Below are 12,698 nucleotides of genomic sequence, written 5' to 3'. Positions count from 1 at the left end.
TTACTTAGAGCAACGTACAGACACCGGTTCAATACCTTGGTTGGCTATAAAATAGCTATTTATTCATGATAATTCGAAAAACAACGGACACAATTTCACGTTTTTGCGCCTCTACAGGTTGTATTCTTAACGAACAGTACCAAATAGAACAAAAAACAATAAAAGTTTTTTACCATATCATCACTTTACAGACGTATCACATTCACACCACTCACATTCAGGCATATGTAAAATACACAAGAGATAAAGAAGAAAGAATTGAAAAAATGTATTGAAAAAATATAGGGTCAACTATACAGTTCTAAAGCAATTATTAGGAATCACACTATATACACCGCTATCATTTCCTTTTGAATTTTCAGTTGTCAAGCAGAATATAAACACTCAATGGGTGTATAAACACAACAAGTGCCAAAACGATAGACACCAGGATAGCACAGGTTACCCTAAACGGTCTACGCGTTTCGAATCCTTACTAATCACAGGATTCTCATCAGGACCATAGAACGCTCTGCAGGGGAGACAAAAAGAGCAGAAGACCAAGTCTGAGTACCTAATTCAGAAATTGAAATGACCATATACACCTCTCAAGCACTACTACACCAGAAATCCAATGACAGCTTACCCATCAGAAGAGCAAATTAAGGTTTCTCCTACATGAAAGAGAAAATCAAAAAAGAAAACAGAAAAAACAAATCAAAACATGAATGGTAGAGGGGATATTATTGACACTTCTCAGAGACCGAAGTAGGTTCTATGCATGTATTGACCACATGAATTACCTTGCAAAAAGAATTTTCTTCGGACGCAAAAATCCAGTCTTCTTAAAAAAGGCGCGGCCCGCTGGCGTGCCCCTGGCAAACCATAAATGCATGGTTTAGTATACACATATCGTGGTTACATACTGGGACAGTGCATGCATGTCTTTTAGAGCCAAGTAAAGTAAAGTGCACTCACCGGGCGGGGGCCGTAGTTCAAGCCCCTGTGTGAATCAAACAGACTTGGCCAAATGTAGCTACGTTGGAGAAAGAATCAGCACGTCGGCTATCTGAAATAACAAAGGCCGGCGGGCACTGTTTGTCTAAGTTCGGCTGGACCCAAGGATTATAACTAACTGCTAGAGGAGACATACGCTCTTACCGTTAGTTCGCCGAGCCGAACGCCGAGGACGAGCAATTAGTCAATGGCGGTCGGGGACTGCTCACGCATGTGTGCCCCTCGGTGCGCTGGGTAATGTAGTTTTAGTGCGCGGGAACCGTAGTACGAGCAGGACGGTAACTGACCCTGCTATGGCAATATCAGGGGGGCACCTAGTGGTCAAATAAGGAAATCGGACTTCTCATTATGGGTGTGGGATTTAATGATGAATGAAAAACAAAAACAGATTTGTAAACCAGAATAATATTGGCGAGTACACACTACTGCCACGAAAACGTGAAGTTAAAGTTTGTAGATTTCGGACAGTTCATTGAGACCCGACACGGCCGTGTCGAATTTAACAATAAGAAGGGCTTCCCTCCTAGACAGTTTTAGATCCCAATCGCCTCCGCGTGGATCTTTTTCTACTTTAGAGATGACTGTCCATCTCAAATCATTTATATGGTGTTGGCATCTATTCCAGTGATTGACTAGTGGCGCAGTTTCTACTTTCTTTTTTAGTCTGGACTTATGTTGCGAAATCCTTTGACGGATTTCTTGGTTGGTCTTGCCGATATACAAAAGCCCACAGGGGCATTTAATTCCGTAGACCACGTATTTTGATTTGCAGTTACTAAATGTTTCGTGTTTCCACGAGATTCCATTGTGTTGGAAGAGAGCGCCTTCTACAGTAAGGTCGCAACACAGGCATGTCCCACATTTGTGGTGGCCTGTGATGGGGGGCAGACCCATTAGATGTCTTAAAGTGGGTTGTGATTCCTTCGGGGGGCTGCTCTCACTACATAGTTGGCAATGCACTTTTCTTTTTTGAAAGCAAACAAAGGCGACTCATGTAAGCTTTCATGTAGATCCTTCACTAGATGCCAATGTTTGTGATGGCCCATTGGAGAGTAGCTTACTGCCGCTCATTATTTTCAGCTTAAAACAAAGCACAGTTATCAGCATAATGCTTCTTTTGATCAGAGCCTAGCGCCCCACCTGGAATCATCTCAGGCCCCTCTAGGAGGGCCCTCCCCCAGTCTGAGGCCCCCTGTCCGAGACATACATTTCAAGCATTCTCAGTTCCTCCAAAAAAAAAATCACATACGAGCTGACAGAATGTGAGTGAATGAATCAATCAAGGTTTATTTAGGAATTAATTAATATTTCACGAAATTGATACAGCAATAGCACAGAAGAACAAGTAAACAACTGTAATGCATTTTAACATCAACTAAGCAATTCTGAAACACTGGTAGGAAACAAGAAACTGGTGGATCAAAAGGAGAAGATACATCCAACTTCTAAAACAGATTACACGTTTGATTAAACATTCGAAGATACACAAACTGACTAAAAAGATTCTATGGTTAATCACGCCGCTAGTTAAATCAAACCTGCGGAAATATGTTACCAGCAGCATCCTCCAACGTATGGGTAATAGGAATTCTTAAGATAATGAAGTCACTTTTTGACCTAAAACTCTATAGTTTGTTTGTGTCATACTGTTGGCCAATTACTACAGAATGTCTAAATAATCTAAGGTTAGGAGGAATGCTAGATTCTCACACTAGTGTTCTTAAAAAAATAATTTTCATTTAAAGGACTTTAATACAGTGAAAATGTATCTCAATACATAACTGTTGGCAAATTGCCACTTTGTTATTATTTTATCCGTCCCCTCGGACTCAGCAACAAGGTGTTTCAGAAATGTATGACCTTTTTATTCTGTACACTGCAGTAAAAGCTAGGGACAGCTGTCTTGTTCATCAACCAAACTACCTTTTAAATTAGTTTGAGCATCCCCAGTGCCCTCCTCCTAGATTGAGAAGCCAGTTTTCGGTGAACACCCACCATGTCCTACAGGACAGGTAGCCAACTCGATAGGGAGTCATCTTTCTTTACTTGAATATCATTGGTTCACAAATCCTTCCATACCAAAAGTGCCATGGTGGACGGAAGTCTGGCTCTGTGGATGTGCTATTCTCTTTCTGGCATTTTACGGTAACTAAAGGTTTCATTTCCAAGTTCTGAAAGTGACCTCGTCCTAGTCTACCGGACATTGATATAGTGTGCTAGCTCTATAGGCTTATCGGCTAGCACCTGTTTTAAATAGAACCAGGGGCAGAAGAAGGTTTATGCAATCGAAAGAACAAAATACAATCAATTTCATATCACCATTTTTTGTGTCAATTGTTTTGGTTCTCTTAAATTTCCAAATGACTCAGCCTCACTAGTATTTATATTCAATTGTATGAATATTTAGATATGGTGTCCTGGCTTTAGAAGTACTGGAGTGAATATGTGCAGAAAATGAGGACATTTTAACACAATTCCATACAGAGATTTGAGCTGGATAAACTGTGTGATGACAGCGATCCTTGTGCCAATCATCTACTCTCGAGTTCATTAGGTAAAAAGCCAATCATCAGTACAGACTACTTACTTATCCCTATCTTGGCTCAGTCCAGGAGGGCTTTCAGTTCCATTATAGTCAATTATACATTTAAAGTTAAGCTTCCATAGGACTATGGAATTATTATTCCCTAGAGGAACCCACAGAATTCTCTTTTACAAGTTACATACAACAACAGCTCAAGCAGGTGCTGCTCAGTAACACCAGCGGAGGGCTCCATAGATTGCTTTTGCTCAAACTTTAGCACTGTATGTTCTTACAGGGGCTTTGAGGAACTGCCTTCCTTCCATACTAAGAAAAAGCTTAAAACACTCGGTTAGTCCTGGACACAGGAAGACCGACATTCTGGATATGATTGTGGCATAAAGATTTCAACAAAAAGCCAACCCTTAAATAACTGTAGCTTTATAACTGTTCACCCTTCGAAGGTGCTCACAGCTTTCTGAGAAACTCTTTGTACTCGACTCCTTTATTCCACGTCCATCACAGGCACCGTTGCTCTAGATATAACACAATCTAACACCCAGTATATAAAGTTGCACTAAATAAAAACCTTTAAAAAAGTCTCTTTGGAATATGACAAATCTATGTCTACATCCCTCTTGTAGCAGAATACATACAGGTACTGAAAATGTTATGGCATTTTTATGGATTATTAACAAGGGTAGTGCCAGGACACAGACACATTTTTAGCTTTCCATAGAAATGATACATTGGTTGGACAAAAATGACTGAATTAAAAGAAGTGCATCCCAGGTCTTTGTATCACAAGTAGCACTTCTCTCTCCATCAACACAGGAGAGCTAGTCCCATCTCAAAGAAACCTTGTCAGTCATGTGAACACCGAAGGCAGAGCCATTCTGAGAACAGTCACACTGTCGAGAGAGGACCCCCTTCTAATGCCACCTCTAACAGACTCCCTGCTGACAGCAGGCACACTGTCGAGACAGGACCCCTTTCTAATGGTACCTCTGCCAGACTCCCTGCTGACAGCAGTCACGCTGTCGAGACAGGACCCCCTTATAATGCCACCTGTGCCAGACTCCTGCTGACAGCAGTCACACTGACGAGACAGGACCCCCTTCTAATGCCACCTCTAACAGACTCCCTGCTGACAGCAGTCACACTGACAAGACAGGACCCTCTTCTAACGCCACCTCTGCCAGACTCCCTGGTGACAGCAGTCACATAATTGAGATAGGACCCACTTCGAATGCCACCTCTGCCAGACTCCCTGCTGACAGCAGTCACATAATTGAGACAGGACCCCCTTCGAATGCCACCTCTGCCAGACTACCTGCTGACAGCAGACACACTGTCGAGACAGGACCACCTTCTAATGCCACCTCTAACAGACTCCCTGCTGACAGCAGTCACACTGACAAGACAGGACCCTCTTCTAACGCCACCTCTGCCAGACTCCCTGGTGACAGCAGTCACACTGTCGAGACAGGACCCCCTTCTAATGCCACCTCTGCCAGGCTCCCTGCTGACAGCAGTCACACTGTAGAGACAGGACCCCCTTCTAATGCCACCTCTAACAGACTCGCTGCTGACAGCAGTCACACTGACAAGACAGGACTCCCTTCTAATGCCACCTCTGCCAGGCTCCCTGCTGACAGCAGTCACACTGTCGAGACAGGACCCCCTTCTACTGCCACCTCTGCCAGACTACCTGCTGACAGCAGTCACACTGACAAGACAGGACCCTCTTCTAACGCCACCTCTGCCAGACTCCCTGGTGACAGCAGTCACACTGTCGAGGCAAGGCCTCCCTCTAATGCCCCCTCTGCCAGACTCCCTGCTGACAGCAGTCACACCTTCGAGACAGGACGCCCTTCTAATGCTACCTGTGCCAGACTCCCTGCTGACAGCAGTCACACTGTCGAGATGTGAACCCCTTCTAATGCCACCTGTGCCAGACTCCATGCTGACAGCAGTCACACTGTCGAGACAGGACCCCCTTCTAGTGCCACCTGTGCCAGACTCCATGCTTACAGCACAAATTATCTTGAGTTTAGGGGCGTAATATCATTTTTTTACAATCAGCAGTAAAATGCCAAAATCCAAATCATTTTTTATTCTATTACATATCTTAAAAACATGCCTTTCTTTTTAATATGTAAAACTTGGTCATTATTGTGTACATTTTATAGCATCGTGATTGGTTCTACCTTTATATTATTTTTATACAATCAATCTTTTTTTTCATTTCTTTTGTGGAACAATCATGTCAAAATCCAGATCCATTAGCCATCAAAAAATCATCGTCCAAGAATGTAAAATGGTGATTTTGCTTAACTATCACACAGTTAGTGTCAACTATCAGTGACTTTTGTAAATGATTCCTCATTCTCCTGAAGAGAAGCTGCGTGCTCACCCTGGCTATCACACAGCTGCAGCTCCGCGACCTTCATTATTGATCCTGCACTCTTTTGAAGTGTGCTCAGCCTGGCAATCACACAGTTGCAGCTCTGCGACCTTCATTATTGATCCTGCACTCTTCTGAAGTGTCCTCGGCCTGGCTATCACACAGCTGCAGCTCTGAGACCTTCATTATTGATCCTGCACTCTTCTGAAGTGTGCTCGGCCTGGCTATCACACAGCTGCAGCTCTGCGACCTTCATTATTGATCCTGCACTTTTCTGAATTGTTGTCAGCCTGCCTATCAAACAGCGGCAGATCTGTGACCTTCATTATTGATCCTGCACTCTTCTTAAGTGTACTCGGCCTGGCTGTCACACAGTTGAAGCTCTGTGACCTTCATTATTGATCCTGCACTCTTCTGAAGTGTGCTCGGCCTGGCTATCACACAGTTGAAGCTCTGTCACCTTCATTATTGATCCTGCACTCTTCTTAAGTGTGCTCGGCCTGGCTATCACACAGCTGGAGCTCTGTGGCCTTCATTATTGATCCTGCAGTCTTCTGAAGTATGCTCCACCTGGATATCACACAGCTGCAGCTCTGTGACCTTCATTATTGAGCCTGCATTCTTCTGAGGTGAAGTCCTCAACCTGGCTGTCACACAGTTGAAGCTCTGTGACCTTCATTATTGATCCTGCACTCTTCTGAAGTGTGCTCGGCCTGGCTATCACACAGCTGGAGCTCTGCGACCTTCATTATTGAGCCTGCACTCTTCTGAAGTGAAGTACTCGGCCTGGCTATCACTCAGCTGCAGCTCTGCAACCTTCATTATTGATCCTGCTCTCTTCTGAAGTGTTCTAGGCCTTGCTATCACACAGCTGCAGCTCTGCGACCTTCATTATTGATCCTGCACTTTTCTGAAGTGTACTCTGCCTGGCTGTCACACAGTTGAAGCTCTGTGACCTTCATTACGGATCCTGCACTCTTCTGAAGTGTGCTCGGCCTGGCTATCACACAGCTGCAGCTCCGCGACCTTCATTATTGATCCTGCACTCTTTTGAAGTGTGCTCAGCCTGGCAATCACACAGTTGCAGCTCTGCGACCTTCATTATTGATCCTGCACTCTTCTGAAGTGTCCTCGGCCTGGCTATCACACAGCTGCAGCTCTGAGACCTTCATTATTGATCCTGCACTCTTCTGAAGTGTGCTCGGCCTGGCTATCACACAGCTGCAGCTCTGCGACCTTCATTATTGATCCTGCACTTTTCTGAATTGTTGTCAGCCTGCCTATCAAACAGCGGCAGATCTGTGACCTTCATTATTGATCCTGCACTCTTCTTAAGTGTACTCGGCCTGGCTGTCACACAGTTGAAGCTCTGTGACCTTCATTATTGATCCTGCACTCTTCTGAAGTGTGCTCGGCCTGGCTATCACACAGTTGAAGCTCTGTGACCTTCATTATTGATCCTGCACTCTTCTTAAGTGTGCTCGGCCTGGCTATCACACAGCTGGAGCTCTGTGGCCTTCATTATTGATCCTGCAGTCTTCTGAAGTATGCTCCACCTGGATATCACACAGCTGCAGCTCTGTGACCTTCATTATTGAGCCTGCATTCTTCTGAGGTGAAGTCCTCAACCTGGCTGTCACACAGTTGAAGCTCTGTGACCTTCATTATTGATCCTGCACTCTTCTGAAGTGTGCTCGGCCTGGCTATCACACAGCTGGAGCTCTGCGACCTTCATTATTGAGCCTGCACTCTTCTGAAGTGAAGTACTCGGCCTGGCTATCACTCAGCTGCAGCTCTGCAACCTTCATTATTGATCCTGCTCTCTTCTGAAGTGTTCTAGGCCTTGCTATCACACAGCTGCAGCTCTGCGACCTTCATTATTGATCCTGCACTTTTCTGAAGTGTACTCTGCCTGGCTGTCACACAGTTGAAGCTCTGTGACCTTCATTACGGATCCTGCACTCTTCTGAAGTGTGCTCGGCCTGGCTATCACTCAGCTGGAGCTCTGCGACTTTCATTATTGATCCTGCACTCTTCTGAAGTGTGCTCGGCCTGGCTATAACACAGTTGAAGCTCTGTGACCTTCATTATTGATCCTGCACTCTTCTGAACTGTGCTCGGCCTGGCTATCACTCAGCTGGAGCTCTGCGACCTTCATTATTGATCCTGCACTCTTCTGAAGTGTGCTCGGCCTGGCTGTCACACAGCTGCAGCTCTGTGACCTTCGTTACTGATCCTGCACTCTTCTGAAGTGTGCGCGGCCTGGCTGCCACACAGTTGTAGCTCTGTGACCTTCATTATTGATCCTGCACTGTTCTGAAGAGAGGCTGACGTCTTTGTAGCTTTGAAAGTTGACAAAAGATCTTCACACATTTACTGCAATGACATGGCGTTTCCCGTGTGTGTTCGCTGATCAGTACTTAATATTAAATATTCATAAAACCTACTTCAACATTCACTGCACTTGAATGATTCCTGTGCGTGTTTTCTGATGCCGTTTTGGACCTGATATATATATATATATATATCCATTGTCACACTCCTTGCACTTGAATGGTTTTTACAGTGTGTATTCGCTGATATTTTCTTAATGTTGATGATTCACTAAAACTACTTCTAGATTCATGGCAATGATATGGTTTTTCCCTAGTGTGTGTTCTCTGATGCGGTTTCAGTTGTGATAATCGACTAAACCTCTTAAAACATTCTCTGCAATTATATGGTTTTTCTCCTGTGTTTGTTCTTTGATGGTGATTTCGGTCTGATAATTGACTAAAGCTCTTTAGACATTCACTGCACTTGAATGTTTTTTCCAGTGTGTGTTTGCTGATGAATCCTTAATGTTGAAGATTCACTAAAACTACTTTCGCATTCACTGCACTTGATTGATTTTTCCCCTCTGTGAGTTCTCTGGTGCCGTTTTAGTCTTGATAAATAAATAAAGCTCTTCCCACATTCATTGCACTTGAATGGGTTTTCCCCAGTGTGTGTTCTCTGATGCTGTTTTAGGTCTGACAATCGAATAAACCTCTTCTCACATTCACTGCACTGGTATTGATTTTCCCCGGTGTGTGTTTTCAGATGCTGTTTTAGGTGTGATGATTGACAAAAGCTCTTCACACATTCACTGCACTTAAATGGTTTTTCCCCTGTGTGTCTTCGCTGATGAATCCTTAATGTTGAAGATCGACTAAAACTACTTTCACATTCACTTCACTTGAATGATTTTTCCCCTGTGTGTATTTGCTGATGAATCCTTAATGTTGATGAATTACTAAAACTTCTTCCACATTCACTGCACTGAAATGGTTTTTCCCCTGTGTGTGTTCTCTGATGAATCCTTAATGTTGCTGAATTACTAAAACTTCTTCCACATTCACTGCACTTAAATGGTTTTTCCCCTGTGTGTGTTCGCAGATGTTTTGTTAATGTTGATGAATCACTAAAACTTCTTCCACATTCACTGCACTGGAATGGTTTTTCTCCAGTGTGTGTTCGCTGATGCTGTTTTAGGTGTGATATTTGATTAAACCTCTTCACACATTCAGGGCAATTATATGGTTTTTCTCCAGTGTGTCTTCTCAGATGGTATTTTAGGTCTGATAATCGACTAAAGCTCTTCAAACATTCACTGCACTTGAATGGTGTTTCCCCTGTGTGTATTCGCTGATGAATCCTTAATGTTGAAGATTCACTAAAACTACTTTCACATTCACTGCACTGGAATCGTTTTCCCCCTGTGTGTGTTCTCTGATGCCGTTTTAGTCCTAATAAATATATAAAGCTCTGACCACATTCATTGCAATTGAATGGTTTTTCCCCTGTGTGTGTTCGCAGATGTCTCCTTAATGTTGATGATTCACTAAAACTTCTTCCACATTCACTGCACTGGAATGGTTTTTCCCCAGTGTGTATTCGCTGATGCTGTTTTAGGTGTGATAAATGATTAAACGTCTTCACACATTCAGTGCAATTATATGGTTTTTCTCCTGTGTGTGTTCTCAGATGGTATTTTAAGTCTGATAATTGACTAAAGCTCTTCAAACATTCACTGCACTTGAATGGTTTTTCCCCGGTGTGTGTTCTCTGATGCCGTTTTAGTCCTGATAAATATATAAAGCTCTTCCCACATTCATTGCAATTGAATGGTTTGTTCCCTGTGTGTGTTCTCAGATGTTTCCTTAATGTTGATGAATCACTAAAACTTCTTCCACATTCACTGCACTGGAATGGTTTTTCCCCAGTGTGTATTCGCTGATGCTGTTTTAGGTGTGATAATTGGTTAAACCTCTTCACACATTCAGTGCAATTATATGGTTTTTCCCCTGCGTGTGTTTGCTGATGTGTCTGGAGTCCTGATACCTGGCTAAAGCTCTGCATACATTCAGTGCAATTATATGGTTTTTCCTCTGTGTGTGTTCGTTGATGTCTTTTTAGGCCTGATAACTGAATAAAGCACTTTACACATTCAGTGCATTTGAATAGTTTTTTCCCTGTGTGTGTTTGCTGATGGGGTTTCAATATTGATGACAAACTAAAGCTCTCACTGCATGTGTCTGAGACTTCTCTCTTGGTTAGTGTCTCTGGCTCTGGTATATACTTGTTTACTTCCATTGACTGTACTTCCTGAAGGGCCAACATGACTGATAAAGCACTTGTGTTATTCTTGCATTCCCTGTATGAGTCGTATTTTGCACGTTTGTTTTCCACTTAAAGAATAAAGTGGAATGGTCACCAACTATTTTCCAATCTCATAACGTGTGTAAGGCTTCTTCGTGGGAGATTGGGTCTTTAGACTGGATAATGGTTCTCCATACTTGCAGGTAAAGATTCCTTGTCCTTCTGGTCGGTGCACACTGGGACAGTGCTCTGTATTTTAGACAGCAGAACCCCTATTTCTTTTAACCTTCACTTGTCTGACTCCACTCCATTGCGCTTTTCAATGGTTGCTGTGGATTGGTCTGAAACAGTTTGCAATACACCTCTAGCACTGAAAGGTGGCTTGGTATTATTTAAGGAAGCACAGCACTGCTGTAACCACCTCATACCGACTTCATGATCAAAGCTGTTATTGCACATGTTTACACAAGAGGAGGTTTATCAGTGTTGTCTTAATTTTCTGGAGGTTATTTCTTCGTTTTGAGGCATGGAGGTGCACAGCTGAGACTCGTGGAATCACTGAATTTCTCGTGTCCCTTGTCCCTTCTTTCAGGATGTCTCAGTTTATGTTCGGGTTCAGCTGGCTCTCACGGCACTTATGTTTTCCTGAAAACTGGAACTCAATATTTCGGACTTCGTCTTTGCAGATTTACAGTGTTATCTTCCTCATTTTGAAACATTTCGTACAATCAAAGATTGTTTTCTGTCGGATGTAAAAAGATTTAAAATTACTTAAAGGGAAACATAACGGAATGTGCACACATAATTTTTAATTGATTGTATAAATATCTCTTGATTACCATTTCTGAAACTTATGAAGGCATATTTAACCATACACAGAAATTTACATAAAAGTTGCTTTGACTTCCACATCTTACTTATTTCAGCAAAGGTGTTCATGAATAAGTTAGTAAAAAAAAAGGGCGCTCGCATAGCACTCATACACTAGTTACAGCTTTAGGTAGATGCATATGGTCAAGGTTTTGTTAAAACAAGAACAGCTCTTTGAGTAAGAGATGTGAGATGGATCAGGAAGACTCGAGACAGAAGGGTGGACATCAGGATGCTGCGCCATAAATCAAATATTGCTGCTCGCAGAGGTGCCTGGCTTCATCCACTACACCCACAATATGCAGTAGAGCAGCAGTTTAATGATTGTAACTTACTTTGTGGTTTTACTTCTCTCAAATATTTGTCAGTATTATCCACTGGGGAGGAAGTTCCACGGATGGACTAGGAGATTGAGCTGGGCTGCTCTGTTGTTTAGTTGTCTCACCTCTAACTTTAGAGCTCGAGATAGCACACTGGCCTGGCGGCCTACTAGTAGACAGCTGTGGTGCATCAGTGTAGCAAGAGCACAGATGGTGCGCCAAAGCCAAACCTGTTATTGCCCTTTCACCCCTGGACCATGTCAAGCAACCCAAACACTCTCTTAAAAACACCTCTTAAGCCAAACTGCTCTGTCCATATACCCTGCACCTCTGCTGCCCTCCATACAAGGTAGGGCCTGTTCTTAAATGTATTCACCTGCACCTCACATGCATAGACCTGCTTTCAACATTCCTTTTCCAGCACAAAACCTGCAAACAAGATTTTACAACCATGTAATTCCCATGACCTTTCATGGGTCTCCCCTCCTACGCAAGCTTTTCAACATCACCTGTACAAACCACTGTGGCCACATTTAATGGAACAATACTGAGGTGCGCTCATTCTTTCCACAAGATAGAGAATGCCCCAGAACAGCACACACTGTTTATTATTTATTTTTATCTATTCAGCTTATAAAGCGCACTGTCACCTTGCAGGCATCCTGGCGCTAAGCAACTCAGAGTACAGGTGTGTCGGATACATGGGCAGACAACTAAGTCTTGGGGAACAGCCAGGTTTTCAAACTTCTTCTTAAAGGGAAGAGCTCCCTAATTTGTCTGATCTCCCATGGGAGCTCGTTCCACAGTTTGGCCGCTATCACCCCAAAGGATTTACCCCCTGACCTGACTTTCCTAAACCTCGGTACCTTCATTAGTCTCGCTGATGAGGAGCGGAGCCTTCTTGTAGGGATATACCGATCACATTGTTTTGGGCATTAGCGCAGGACCCATCCTAATAAGGGCT

General features: G+C 43.3%; 1 protein-coding gene across 1 annotated transcript in view; it reads right to left on the bottom strand.

Moving 5' to 3' along the window:
• LOC144807702 (uncharacterized) overlaps positions 1-10,406 on the bottom strand; it is a 453,617-nt gene extending 443,211 nt beyond the window's left edge. The window contains exon 1 of the mRNA XM_078673347.1: positions 9,200-10,406. Coding sequence (XP_078529473.1) covers positions 9,200-10,304 — 1,105 coding nt within the window. The 5' untranslated portion in view covers positions 10,305-10,406. The remainder of the gene's footprint in view (positions 1-9,199) is intronic.
• Between the last annotated feature and the right edge of the window lie 2,292 nt (positions 10,407-12,698).

This window comes from Lissotriton helveticus, chromosome 1_2 (genome assembly GCF_964261635.1).
Source record: "Lissotriton helveticus chromosome 1_2, aLisHel1.1, whole genome shotgun sequence".
Classification (NCBI taxonomy): domain Eukaryota; kingdom Metazoa; phylum Chordata; class Amphibia; order Caudata; family Salamandridae; genus Lissotriton; species Lissotriton helveticus.
This window is presented reverse-complemented; position numbering and strand designations above follow the sequence as displayed.